This window comes from Plasmodium brasilianum, chromosome 11 (genome assembly GCF_023973825.1).
Source record: "Plasmodium brasilianum strain Bolivian I chromosome 11, whole genome shotgun sequence".
Classification (NCBI taxonomy): Eukaryota; Apicomplexa; class Aconoidasida; order Haemosporida; family Plasmodiidae; genus Plasmodium; species Plasmodium brasilianum.
This window is the reverse complement of record NC_090124.1, coordinates 1,282,927-1,298,867: the sequence shown is the minus strand read 5'-3', so window position 1 is coordinate 1,298,867 and position 15,941 is coordinate 1,282,927. Positions and strand designations below refer to the sequence as shown.

General features: G+C 25.2%; 2 protein-coding genes across 2 annotated transcripts; both read right to left on the bottom strand.

The window, feature by feature from the left end:
* Nucleotides 1–5,735: 5,735 nt before the first annotated feature.
* On the bottom strand, nt 5,736–7,580 carry MKS88_003744 (chorismate synthase; the record flags this gene model as incomplete). Its single annotated transcript, XM_067216864.1, has 1 exon — nt 5,736–7,580. One exon carries the CDS (start codon nt 7,578–7,580, stop codon nt 5,736–5,738), a length of 1,845 nt encoding a protein of 614 aa, XP_067072556.1.
* A 1,424-nt stretch (nt 7,581–9,004) lies between these two features.
* MKS88_003743 (nuclear polyadenylated RNA-binding protein NAB2) lies at nt 9,005–14,588 on the bottom strand (the record flags this gene model as incomplete). The annotated part of the gene is made up of 12 exons (XM_067216863.1): nt 9,005–9,547; nt 9,769–9,824; nt 9,970–10,042; nt 10,226–10,300; nt 10,435–10,493; nt 10,731–11,648; nt 11,851–11,909; nt 12,089–12,164; nt 12,375–12,777; nt 13,540–13,583; nt 13,861–14,014; nt 14,406–14,588. 12 exons carry the CDS (start codon nt 14,586–14,588, stop codon nt 9,005–9,007), a joined length of 2,643 nt encoding a protein of 880 aa, XP_067072555.1.
* Nucleotides 14,589–15,941: the final 1,353 nt, after the last annotated feature.

The following is a 15,941-nucleotide window of genomic DNA, read 5'->3' as shown; positions in this document are numbered from 1 at the left end:
AGGGAATGAAATTTAAAATGTTCTTAATACATATTTAAAATTTTATTTGAATTGATATGCGCATTTTTATTTATAAAGAATAAAAAAAATGAAACGAAAACGATAAAAAACGAAGAAAAACGAAGCATTTTGGGGATCTACATTAATATGTAGCATATAGTGTTTATAATAGATGTACTTATATTTAAAAAATAAAATAAAACGTAAGAAAATAAAAATAGGAAAAGAGTAAAAATAAATTATTTTATTTACACACACACACATACAAGGTAAAAAATAAAATAAAATAATTCTTAGAATAAGGGTTAATTAAATATTTATTAAACTTAATAAGCAATAAAATCAAATGAACACGCCAAATTAGGTTAACTAATTGAGATCTGTGAATATCTTTTAAGGTCTTGTTCATACTTCATATGTGATATAACATTTTGTATATTTATATTTACATTTCTTTCCTACATAAATATGTATAAATAAATAAATAAATTTATATATATAAATATATATACGTATAAACATATATATATATATATGTATAAAAAAATATATATGTGTATAAATAAATATATACATGTATATATGAGTATAAATATATATATTCAATTTTACATTGTTGTGTATTTTTGACTTTCCAGGTCTTTATATTCTTTCTATCATAATTTTTAATGAACGATATACATTACAAATAGTGTTCTATTTTTTTAGCTAATAAATATGAACATGCAAGAAAAAAAAAAATAAAAATAAAAATGAGTAGGGAGATCTATATATGAACAAAAAGAAATAAATTATATTAAACCTAGAAATTGCCCTAGAACTTTCTTTGAAATGTTATAACCTTTTTTTTTCTTTTTTTTTTTTTTTTTTTAAATCTATGTACAATATTTTTGTTTTTGTAACACATAAAATTAAAAATAAAGAAAAAAACGTTTGAAGGTACTTTTTTTATAGAAAAAGACAAAAAAGCTTTACATTAAAAAAAAAAAAAAAAAATATATGTGCAGTACATAATATAAATGAAAATCCAACATATTTATATAAAAATTATTTATACATGTTTGTTTAACTTAAGATGTTGACAGAAGAGGGATATATATACATAGATGAACATAAATGCATGTATTTATATTAATATATATATGTACAGTTTTTTTTTTTTTTTTTTTTTTTGTTAACTATTTTTCTGAACATATCATCTTTTTTCTATTTTGCATTTTCCTATTTCCTGCACATTCATGTGTAATAAAAAGTAAGATTAAATGAAAAAAATGTTAAAATTATCTTTATGCTTTTTTTTATTTTTATTATTTATTCCTTTTTTACTTATTTACTTTGTTTTACTTGTTAACATTCTTTCATTATTTTCAAGAGGTAAATTTATTTTTCATGCACACTTTTTTACAAAGTTTGCACTGGGCATATAAATGTGTCTTTGTTAAAATATAATAGTTATTAAAACTCTACTGTTTCATAAGTATATATAATTTTTTACTTAACTTAATTTATATTATTTTTTACTTTTGAATACATTAAATATATGACATATATGCCACATATTACATTAATTTTTGAGGCACGTTGGAATATAAAATCAATCTTGTTTACATTTTTATTACAACAACAATAATGAAATGTAATAAAACACCAGAGTATTTGTCTCACTAACATTCCCTTTTTTTTTTCTTTTTTTTTTTTTTTCTAATCACATTCTTATACGCTTTATATATTCCTTAATTTATGAAAGCTATTTTCAATTAAAAATAGGAAAATTAATTTGATTTTTTAAGGTCGCATCACACTTTTGCAAAGAACACGTTGTTTATTGTTTCGATGAATTCTGTTACCAAACGAATGCTGTAATATATTTTGCTCTTCTTATGCATACGTGAATATACATACATTCTTACATATATGAATATATATATATATATTCTCCTGTGCGCATATGCATTTATCTATGTACATCCATTTATCTACCTCTTTACACGCATTAAATATACTCCAATAAATCGAATTTAAAAAAAAAAAAAAATGTACCTAAATTGTTCGTATACACTTATGAATGGCATTGCTCTCGTTTAAAAATAAAAATTATAAATTAAAAAAAAAATTAAAATTGTTAACTGAAATTTGAAAAAATCCTTAATTTATAATTTGTTTAAGAAAAAGAAAGAAATTAAACATCATTTAAAAAATAAATAACATATAAAACTGAATATTTAAATTCCTTTAAGAAAATAATTGAAAAAACTGTATCCAATGTCATTTTCTAAGTATACTAATATATAGTAATTTATTATGAAAATAAAATACATAAAATATATATTTATTTGTTTTTAAAACATTTATGATGTAAAAAATTTCTAAAAATAAAAAAAAAAATATAGAAGACAAATACACAATTTTGCATGCAAGGTTTACCCAGTATATTTTTGTGCGCATATAAGAAGAAATCAATAGTTTTAACAAATGATATATCGATATTCTTGCGTACATGTACATGTACATGTACATATATATATATATAATATTAATAAATATGTATGTATATATATGATAAACACTTATAAAAGTGTCTAAATTATTTGTATAAATTTTTTTAATTAGCAATTAATTTACTTTTATTTATTTGTAGTGAAGTACACTGTAAAATGAAAATATAACAATACAATAATTTCATAAAAATTAATTTTTAGCACTTCAAAAACGGGAAGCTAGTGCGATAAAATTATATATAAATTGTACAATAACATACATACATACATACATACATACATACATACATACATACATACATACATACATACATACATACATACATACATACATACATACATACATACATACATACATACATACATACATACATACATATATATATATATATATATATATATATATGCATACATATTTCCTTAGGTAAATTATAGAACTCTTAAAACGGATGTAACTGTGTAACGTGTTTTCAAAAAGTACTATATATATGACATAAAGGTATATGTGTATATATATGCATATCTTCGTATTTATTTCACTAAAAAAATATTACTTTTTGAGCAAAGCAAATTTGAGAGCTATTTACATTTGCTTTTATATAGTACCTTTTTAAGATAGTATAAAATTACTTAACAACTCATATTAATACGTGGATACAGTATTTATTTATGCGGACTTATTTCCACAATAAGCATACAATACATTTACGCTTCGTTTATTTTATCTTTTGTTTTCTGACGTGGCATCACGAGTTCTCAGATACAGTGTGTATCATATTTAAGTAGAACAATTTTATATACTTAATAATATAGTTTTATTCATTCACTTGTTCATTCATTCATGCATGCATTAATTTATTTATTCATTCATTCAATTATTCTTTTTTTTTTTTTTTTTTCCATTTTTTAGACGAATTTTCAAGACACATAATGTTTTTAAGTTAATGCTTTAATATATAATATTTTTTACAAATGTTTTTCTCGAATGTGTTAAATTCCAAGAGGGATAGTACTACTGTTATAACCATAATTGATGCTTTTGTATAATATTTTATACATAATAATGTAACTTTTCCATATACCATAGAAATATATCTCCTATATGTGTAAATATAAATTTCAATAAATAAATTCCCCATTTATGTTTTTTTTGCTTATATTTTTTATGATTCATTGAATATGCCCTTTTTATAAATGTTTGATTGTTTTTTCTTCTTTTAAATATATACACATATTTTTCCCTGATAACGAACTTTCACTTAAACTATGAATACTCTGTTGTTTATAAAATTAATTAATTTTTAATATGCAATTACCTTAAAAACATATCACACACACGCATAAATATATATATATATATATACCTTACACCATTTTCTAGTGAGATATTAAGAATATATAACTTTTTAGCTGAATTTTTTTTTTTAACGTACTTTTCATATTTTGATAGATATTTTATATCTTATTACGATAGGTAGTTCAAATAATTGATAGTTTTGAAATATACTAAAATTAGTATTTTTACACATGTTATGATAAGCTACTCATATATATCATAAATCTTTTTTAAAATTGAACAATATGGAAAATTATTAAAATTTGCATGATTATTTCTTCCATGAACATAAAAGACTTCGTAAGTCCACAGAAAAAATGTACAATTAATAGCAAAAGTTTACGTATTTTTATGTACGCTTTCTTTTTCTTTTTTTTTTATATATACTTTTACATTTCCCATATATGAACAAAATAATATAATATTGTTCTTTCCGCTTTTTATACTGTATATATATATATATCTAATATTTTTATTTTTTTTTCTTTCTTTCCTGTTATATTTTCACGTTCTTTTATTAAATGTCCATGCAAAAAAAATAATAAGTAGCATGTGGAATAATATTACTTATATTTTAAAGAATAAATTTATGTTTCCTAAATTTTATCTTAAAAAAAAATTATTAAAGCATAATGGGAAAAGGAGGTTGAAACAGGCATATATATATACACATACCCCTTTGTGTGTATACCTTTAACTATTAATGTTTTGGAGTATATCTTTATATATACTTTTTGTGTTTGTATCTGTACATGTACGTATTCGTTTGTATGTACGTACATATACTTGTTTGTTTGCATATTTGTACAATACTTCTTTTGGGGGTAAATCTTTAAATATACGGTTTGTTTGTTTATATGTACCCATACCCATTCGTGTGTACATAAGTACATATACAAGTTTGTTTGTATATCTTTATATATACATGTTTGTTTGCATATCTGTATATATACATGTTTGTGTGTATATCTTGACGTATTCATGTTTTGGAGTATATCTTTATGTATACTGCTTGTGTGTGTATCTCTACATATGCATATTCGTTTGTATATCTGTACATATACTTGTTTCTTTGCATATCTGTGGATATACCTGTTTTGGGGTATATATTTACGTTTACGGTTTGTGTGTTTACATGTACAAATACCCATATGTGTGTACATCTGTACATATCGGTATTTGTTTGTATATATGGACATATATGTGTTTGTTTGTGTATATGGATGGACATATATGTGTTTGTTTGTGTATCTGTATATATGTGTATTTGCCTGTATATTTGTACATAACGTGTTCGTTAGCATATCTGTACATATAAGTGTTTGTTTACATATGTATACATATATGTATTTGTTTACATATGTGTACATATACGTATTTGTGCGTATAACTTTACATGCGCATGTTTTGGGGTATATCTTTACATATGCATGTTTTGGGGTATATCTTTACATATGCATGTTTTGGGTATATCTTCACATATACATTTTTGTTTGTATATCTGTTCATATACATATTAGTGTGTACAATTTTACATATGCATGCTTTGGGGTATATTTTTACATATGCATGCTTTGGGGTATATTTTTACATATGCATGCTTTGGGGTATATTTTTACATATGCATGCTTCGTGGTATACTTTCATTTATACATGTTTATGTGTATATATATTTACATATATGTGTTTATGTTTATATATGTAAATACATGCGTTTTTGTATATATTTACATATATGTGTATAAATGTACATATTCTGTTTGTGTACATATATAATTAACTTACTGCATTTTCGTTTTTTCTTTTTTTTTTCTTTTTTTCTTTTTTTCTTTTTTTTTTCTTTTTTTCCTTTTTTCTTTTTTTTTTCTTTTTTTTTTTTTTGCGAGCACCATTGTCATAATTTACTTATAAACGCCTAATGTAGGTAAATTTTTCTCTCCATATTTTGCTATTTGCCTTAAAATCATATCTCCAATTACAATAGAAGATGAAGACTCAATTATGGGAGGTAATCTGGGTAAAATGCAGCAATCATGCATACCTTTCACACTTAACTTGCAAATTTTTCCATAAAAATTACTTGTCTCTTTTTCTATTTGTATTGAAGAGACTGGCTTTATTGCTGATCTGAAAATAATATTATTTCCTGTAGTTATTCCAGCTAATATACCACCACAATTGTTCGTTTTTGTAATTAATAATTTATGTTTATTGGTCATATTGCTGTCGTCATTCGAGGCTTCGATATTTTTATGTGCACTATCGAAATTATTTTCATCGAAAACAATTTCCTCCTTTTTATCCCAATAATTTTCACTTTCTTCTTCCCTTTTTTTAAAGTTACTGTGTATATTCTTTTTAGTTTCGTTTTGGCCATTTTGAATATATTGGCTCTTTTGAATATTTTCGCAATTTTTGTCATTTTTCTCATTTTTATAATTTTGTACACATTGTACACTTTTTACATTTTGCTCATTTTTGTTATTTTCACTATGTTCCATTTCATCGAGCGGAATAAATAAATCGTTATGTTGTGATCCGAGCATATATGTGCCATTAAAACCGCTGCCAAATTCAATACCTTTTATTGCTGGAATGGATAAAATTATTTTAGCTAGCTCAGCTTCTATTTTATCAAAAATTGGCTCTCCAATGCCAATAGGAATATTTTTAATAACGCACGTTGCTATTCCTCCTACACTATCACCCTTACTTTTTAATTTAAAAATATAAGAAGAAATTTGTACTGCTGTGTACGGATGAGGACACCTTGTTTGCAAAACTGTCCACTCGTTTTCGTGCTCATCAGAGTTGCTATTATTGATATTGTTACTACTGTTACTATTGTATCTATTATAGCTATTGTTACTATCGTTGTTATTATTATAATAATAATAATCATTATTATTATTATTTCCATTATTATTGCTATTATTATTGCCATTATTATTGCTATTATTATTGCCATTATTATTACCATTATTATCGTCTTTATAATTGTTATATTTATTAATATTATTCCCATTATTACCATAATAGCTGCCTTCTAGCCCCTTTTTTTTCTCAAAATGTGTTAAATGATCGAAAGCATTCTGCTTATTTACATTTTTATCTATTAATATTCCATTAATATCGTATATGCTATTAAAACAATCCATAAATATCTTTTTTTTTTCATTATATTTAACACATCCATAAGTATCAACTAAATCTCTGGAAGGAGCATATTTTTCCAATTTTTTGCTGACATGATCAGGTAATTTTATATTTCCCACAGAATGTACATAACAAACAATTTTGCAATTGTAAAAATTTAGTAGCCATTGTTCTATACAAGCACCAGCTGCTACTCTTGTTACTGTTTCTCTTCCAGAAAATCTGCTACTTCCACTTTTATTTTTGACATGATATTTCATAAAATAAGTATAATCTCCATGACCTGGTCTTGGTATATTTATGAACGGGGAATAATTTTCTTTTTTTATATCCTCGTTGTATATTAAAAAAGTTATTGGAGTTCCTAATGTTTTATTTTCATCAAATCCTGATAAGATGACCAATTTATCATTTTCATTTCTATTACTTGTCAATTTTGATTGATTTGGTCTTCTTCTATTTAACTGTTTTTGAATTAATTCAAAATCTATTTCGATGTTTGCCAGAAATCCATCAATAACACACCCCACTGCTTTTCCATGACTTTCACCAAAAGATGTTACCTTCAGCAGAGTGCCGTATGTGCTCATGCTATTAGTACCTTAGAATTTTTACGAATGCTAAAAGCGGAGAGGAAATAATTTAACCTACGTCTATGTATGGTGCTCACGAATGTTTGTATGTAAATATATATGGATGTACACATATAAACATATATATGTATATAAATATAAATAAATAAATATATATATATATATATATATATATACATGTGCATCCACATGCAATATGTGCAAATAAGAATGTAACGGCTTAATAGCTCCACCTAAATATACGATAAATGAGCATCAAAAATACTTTTTACAGTTTTCTAAACGATAAGATTTTATAGAAGTGTGTATGTTTTCTCTTTAGTTTAGTTTCACCTTTTTCTTCTTTTTTATTATTACGCTATTTTTATAACTAATTGAGAGTATATTACCAAATATATAACGCCATTTGATTTCGTAATGTAAATTATTGTTACATGTTCACACCTCTGAATGCTATTTATGGATACGTATTGATGTAGCTTTGATGTAGTTTTAATTTAATTTTTTTCAGAAAAAAAAGGTCGAGGGAAATCTGAGGACAAAGGAATTCTTTATTATTTATAATGTATATATTATGTATTTTAGCGAGACTAGAAATACATGCACGGGGCTTTCAACGAGTTAAAATAAAATTGTTTTTTCAAGCTTTGTTTTTACAGAAATGTCTGTAAAAAAAGGGTTTATTTTCGTTTATGGATGTGTACATAATATATATTTATATTCTTGTTATGAATATAAATATATATATATGTAACGTATAAGGCATAATAATAATTCTACAAATAAAATATATCTCTAGAGGGAAAATACATTTCTAATATAAAAAAAAAAAAAAATATATATTTTAGATAATTTTCAAGTTTTATTCCGGTTCTATAGGTTACAAGTAAAAATTTTAAATCTTTTAAAAAAAAAATGTAAAATGAAGGTAATATATAGAATGGAAACTATTTTTACAAAAAACGAAATTTGCAAAAATGAAATAAAAAAAGGTTAACATACATTCCTAATTAGATACTAAGAGTGCAAATGAATGAAAGAATAAATGCATATCTACATTTTTACATGTTTAGGTGTTTACATGATTAAGCATATATATGCACACGGGTAACTGCTTAAGAACTAATAAAAAAGGAATAAAGTAAAAAAAAAAAATTAAAAAGCATGCACACGCGTTACGAATGAAAAAATGTAGAAATTTTCTTTTAAAATTAAAAATAACTGTGAATTATTTAGCAATGTTGAATATTAAAAAAGGTAATTTTGTTTTATTGTTTTATTGTTTTATTGTTTTATTGTTTTATTGTTTTATTGTTTTATTGTTTTTTTTTTTTTGTTCTTTTTTTTGTTTTTTTTTTTTTTTTTTTTTTTTTTTTTTTTTTTTTTTTTTTTTTTTTTCTCTTTTTTATGTCATCCTCTTGTTAATTATTTCCAGCCCCATTTATGGGATCTCCCTCGTTCAACTCAGTTGAAACATTTTTCCCCTTTAAATTCTCTGGATCTATTACAATATCAAAACAGTTATAATCAACTGCTTCATTTTCCTTTGTATCTACTACTGCATTCCCTAAATTGTCATGTGCAAAATAATTTGTATTTTCATCATTATTTTGAAAAATAAAGCTCTCTTCTCTAATTTGCTTTAAGTTATGGACTTCTTGTCCATTCTCTTGATTCTGTTCTCTTATTATTTCCATTCTGTAATCATTCTGACTTTGTTGTTCATTATTTACGTCATACTTTTCATCTGCTTTTTCACTTTCTATTATATTCTCGATGTATTCATTCTCATTGTACTCTGTTTTATTTTTATCCTTTCTCATCTCCGGAGGTGTTTTGGGCATGCTAATTGAAATTTGAGCCACCTTGTCATCAAAATTGGCATTACCATCAACCGTTTTCTGATTACTGTTTATTAATTTTTTGTTCAAAAAGTATCCGTTCGTCCCTATTTCCGGCAGGTTCTGTACGTGTCAACGGACATATGTATATGTAGGGATGTATACGTATGTATATGTTTGTGCACACATGTATATATACATATGTATGTGCATATGTATATTCATATATACATACACTTGTGCGCTTACATAGAAATGAAAACTAATGAGCAATAACACAATTCGGACAAAATAAAAACATGAAAAATAAAAGTTAATTTAAGTATCGTATTTTGCTTTATTACCGTTGTGTCCACATGGTCATGGGAATAGTTACAGTAATAATTGGCGCAGTACATTCCTGTGGTATAGAAAAACAAAAAAATAAATAAATTCAATTTGATACCACATCATGCGATACAATAACAAAATATATGCTGGCACACAGAATGCTAAAATCAAAATAAAAATTCTTATCTTATTCCTTCTTCCTCTTTTAATACTACCAAATTTGCAAGGGACATTTGGATGAATATATATGCACTCCGATCCGAAGGCACAGAAAGGCCAATTTCTACACTAATAAGAAGGAAAGCAGAAAAAAAAAAAAAAAAAAAAGAAAGAAATGTAATACATATGTAACAATTGTACAGGTATGCAAATATGAGCACTCCGTCAACAAATCTACGTAAATACATGAATGCAATAAGAATATGAACACCTAATAAGCGAATACAAATATTTAAAAAAAAAAAAAATTACGTTTTCGATGGGATGTATATAACGACATTTATCCCCGTATTGGCAGTTGGGCAAATAGTGGCACTTTTTGGGAATCTGTTAAAAAATTACAAAAAAAAAAAAAAAAAATATATATATATATATATATAATAAAGCATAACACGGTATAATAAAGTTCTACAAATAAAAGTAAGATAAACTTCGCACTATAACTTTCTTCCCATTTTTACCTTCACAATGGCATTCGCATTATCCCCTGCATTCTCAGACTGTACAATTTGGTTTCCTTCTACGGACAAAAAAGAAGGTACGTACATATATACATATATGTATATATATACACGCACACGTAAATAAATAGATAAACGAACATATATGCACAACAGAACTCAGGTGCACACGTAACATTAAGGGAAAAAAATCCATAGGTCAATATTCCGTAGGGTCGCAAAATGCTCTCCCTCTACTCTCCCCATTTTCCCCCTTTGCAAAGTTATGGATATTGAACATAATCATATCAATGTACCTGCATTAGGGTTAGCTGTATTCGTGTTAGCTGTATTCGTGTTAGCTGTATTCGTGTTAGCCATATTCGTGTTAGCCATATTCGGGGTGTTGTAGTCCTTCCCTTGAACAAATTGCGTTTGTACTTGAGATAATTCCAGATTTTTTGAATCATTGGTAAAACTGATTTTTTCATGAGTGTTACTACTATTATTATTAAGATGAACATTTTGTATATTATGGTGGGATGATAAATTTTGATTTAACGGATGAGTGATGTAAGGTGCCTGCGTTCTTATTGCTGGTATGTCCGGATGGACTTGGCCTTGGTTAAATATTTTCTGTTTATTTCCATTGGGCCCATAAAGATGCTGTTGGATTTGCTTCGTATCAATAAAATTATTATTATTATTACTCAAGCTACCAATGGTATTGCTGCTCATGTTTTGTTGACTCCTAACATTTAACATGTTATTAATTTGCTTTGGATAAATTGGTGGATTAATTCTATCATTGTTTGGGGCTTTCGGAATATTAACATTCATCATTTTACTTTTCTGATATATATAATTGTTACTATTGTTCATATTATTAGGAAATCTATTTGTGTTCAAAAAATTTGGTGGAGGAGTTGACTTGTTCATATTCATTTTGAAATTTATGTTTTTTTGTTGCATGTTATAGTTATTTGAATATCGCGGATTAAAAAAATTATTACTCATATTGCTGGACATATAAGTATTATTGCTATTATTATTACTACTGTTACTAATAATATTATTGTTCATATTATTATCTACATCCCTTTGTTCATTCATCAAGTAATTTCCTTGGTAATAATTCCCTACTGTGTTTATTCTCTTTTCGTAATTGAGGGGGCCATGCATGTTTTCATATGGGTAGTTCATATGGTAAGTTTGCATCTCTTGATTGTTTACACCTAAAGGGGGTAAAAACAAGGATATATAAATGGGCACTTGGCAAAAACTAACACGCAACGAGAAAGCCATACAAATGATATATATATATATATACACAACCATACGTAAACATATACACACAAATAAATACATATATACACACCCATACGTATATGTATACACACACGTCTAAGTTCAAATGCACACGTTTTATTCACTTACCAGGTGCTGCAGGTTGCAAATAAGGAACAGGTTTATCTCCAACAAAACGTGGATTGGGCCTAAAAAAAGGACAAGAATAAACAGAATGGATGAGCAATTTTGTAAGAACGCATATATAAGAAAGGGGACTATATTTATCGTAAAGTTTGATTCAAAAGTAAAATTGTTTGAGGATACATAGTAATACAGTTTCGTATGTATTATTAATTTTTTTTTTTTTTTTCTTGTGAAAAATTACTTCAAAATAGCTTTGTTTTTTTTTTCATTAGAATTACATTCATCGGTATTGTCATTTAATTTCCTTTCTTCAGGTTCTGACAAATAAAGGGAAAAAAAAAGAAAAAATTGTACAAATATTTCACACATGATGAATATTTTGTTGGACTAATGTTTAGCAGGGTACAAAAAAAACTTGATGCATGGGTACATACATGCACACAGTGATACGTAAACATATGGTAAACTTGTATACATAATGAAACACTATAAGCTATACAAGTCATATGTTATGATCCTCCTATTACCGCTCTTATTTTTTTCACTCTCCAGAAGCATTTCATTCTTTCTTTCTTTTTTTTCGTTATCCTTTTCCACATAAATGACTCGACTGGGCGTAAAGGATCGACTTGTACTTCTACCAACTTTTCGATATTTATCTTTAAACTTTGTTCTATCTATATCTGCTCCTTTATCGTTTTTTTTTGTTCTTATTTTATTTTTATCATAATGAAACTTCCTAGCATCAGCACTTGATGAACTTGATCTAATACTCATTCCTCTCCTAAACCTTTTTCTGCTAACCCTCTTTGCAAAAGATTCTTTTTCATTATTATAAGAATTCTTACTACTTCTACTTAGATAGCTTCTTGATCTTCTTTTACAAGCAGACAAATCTCTTCTGTTTGTATCATAATCCCTAACATAATCCTTTGGAAAGTAGGTATTTTGTAGGGGGGTTGGGAGAAAAAAAAAAAAAAAAAAAAAATTAAGTAAATGAAAAAAATGTATTATTGTGAATATTTGAAAAAAAAAAAAAAAAAAATGGTTTCAAATAAAGCTTAAATTTAAAACTTTTTATATTAAATATAACGACACGCTTTTTTTTTTCTTTTTTTCATTTTTTTTCTTTGCATTTATTATTATTTATATATTTTTTTTCCTATTTATTTTTATTTTTTCCTATTTATTCTCATTTTTCCATATTTTTTTATATTTTTTCGTATTTAATTATATTTTTTCGTATTTAACTATATTTTTTCGTTATTTTTCTTAACTTCTTAATAATTTTTTTTTTTTCTTTTTTTTTATATCCTATTTTACTGTCTTTTGCTTTTATTTGTTTTGCAATCATTCGTTCTTGTTTGTTTTATTTTTTTTTTATTTGTCCTTATTTGTTCTTTGTTCTTTGTTCTTTTTCTTTTTTTCGTTCAATTTTTCGTTCATTTTTCGTTCATTTTTCGTTCATTTTTCGTTCATTTTTCGTTCATTTTTCGTTCATTTTTCGTTCATTTTTCGTTCATTTTTCGTTCATTTTTCGTTTATTTTTCGTTCATTTTTCGTTCATTTTTCTTTATCTTTTCATTCATTTTTTCGTTCATTTTTTTTCCATTTTTTTCTTCTTTTAATATTTATATATATGTAACACAATATGCAAAATATATAAATATGAAATTCTCAAAAAGCACAAACTTTCGTTTTTTTGCTATGCGTAATTGAATGCCTTGTATTGGTGTCTGCAAAGGGTAGAAGGTAAAACAAAAAAATTTACATATATATATATATATATAATATATATATATATATATATATATATATGTACGTATGTATATATGTGTGGTAATTCTAAAAACAACATATATACTCGCAAATATATATGGGCACACCTACATAAACATGTACATGTGCCCATGAACAATGCACAAATGTAAAGACACAACATAAAAGTCATAGAAAAACTAAATGTATACACGACAAAATTTAATTTTTTTCTTGTTTTTTGTTTTTGCATACCTCTGCTTTTGTTAGACCTCGATAGTTCATCAAGTTGTCTATCTCTAGTACTTCCAGACTTTATGGCTTTTTCATTTTTTGTACTACTGTCAATTTTTTTCTGTTTCTTTATGTCATTCATAAGTTTCATTAACCAGTTCACAAAAACAGTAGTCTGCACAGTTCGTGATTGGGAAGCGAAGCAAATGTATATACGCATGTATGTATATACACATGTATGTAAATTCACATGTATGTAAATGCACATGTATGTAAATGCACATGTATGTAAATGCACATGTATGTAAATGCACATGTATGTAAATGCACATGTATGTAAATACGCATGTATGTAAATGCACATGTATGTAAATGCACATGTTTGTAAATACACATGTATATGTAAAAATATATATATACATATATATATATATATATATATACATATATATGCGTATTTTCAAACATATATATTTGTTTTATAAATAGGTGTGTGGGTGAACTTATTTGTAAGTAATTTGTTACACTCGTTATATATATATTTCTTTTTATTTTTGCTTCTTTACATGATCCCCGAGAAAATCTTTGAGTTCGTTGCACATAAACTCACTGCTTGTTTTGACATTTCCTGCCATGTGCCACACATACTCAGTTAATATATCGACTTCATATTCACCCAATAACTCCCTTAACTTTTCGGTTATAATGTTTTGATATTTCTTTTGTTCTTCTTTACTCTTGGAAATCATTTTCCCCCTCGTTCTGAAGGTAACGTTTTTTGGCACGTATATTTTTGGTGGTACCTAGCAGATCGCGACTTTTCAATATGTACACAAATATATGTACGTATGTTACTATTTACGTAAGTACAAATGTACGTTTCTTTGTATGTACGTATCTATGTATAAACATATATACATAAGCCCATATATCTACATACACATGTACATATATATAGATATACACGTATATATAAAAATGAAGGTGTTTTTCCAAATAAGCACGCTTAGTAATATATGCTGTCAATTATTTTTCTACAATTAACTAAAAACAACATATTCATTTTTCATATATATGTTTAATTTTTTTTTTTTTTTTTTTCAGTAAAAATATGCTACTTCAGGTTATCTCAAATTTTCTTTTTCACAAAAAAGATTATATATATAAGTATACACAAGTATGCAATTTTACGTATATGCATACATATATATATTGCTATTTTTCAAATTTATGAATGCTTCAATTTGTTGGTTTTCTTATCATCTTTCTGCCCTTAAACAAAATACATCATTACTGAAGATTTATTTTTACAATCATTGTTGTGTTAAATACTTTAAAAATAGGCGAATATTAAGGGCTTCACTAAATTATGGCGTTAACAAATATATAAATACATATATATATATATACACATACATACATAAATACATAAATACATACATACATACATACATACATACATAAATACATACATACATACATAAATACATACATACATACATAAATACATACATACATACATATGAATGTAATGCGTTATTAATACGTTCTTAAAACTTCACTGATTCAATTTCAAGCATTCAGTTGAACTCAATTATTAGTATTATTATTATTATTATTACTGTTAATGTTATTGTTACTGTTACTATTATTATTATAATCTTTTTTATTTATTTTTCATTCTCTTTTTTTCTTTTTTTTCATTCTCTTTTTTTCTTTTTTTTCATTCTCTTTTTTTCTTTTTTTTCATTCTTTTTTTCTTCCTTTTTTTTATTCTCTTTTTCTTCTTTTTTTTTCTTCTCTTTTTTTCTTTTTATTTAATTTTCTTTTTCTTTTTAGTATGTTATTCATTTTTATATTTCTCACATAAAAAAGATGTTTTTTTTTTTTTGTAAAAATATTGTAAATTTTTTTTTTTTTTTTTTTTTTTTAAAAACATCTATATGTAATGTAAGTCAATTGATTTATTTTATTTTATACAAATATGTATCTAACATTACATGTATATAAATATGCATATATATAAATATGATATATATATGCGAATATTAAAGCATAAATGCATATGTTGAGTAAGCAACTATATTATTTTGCTTCGTTTA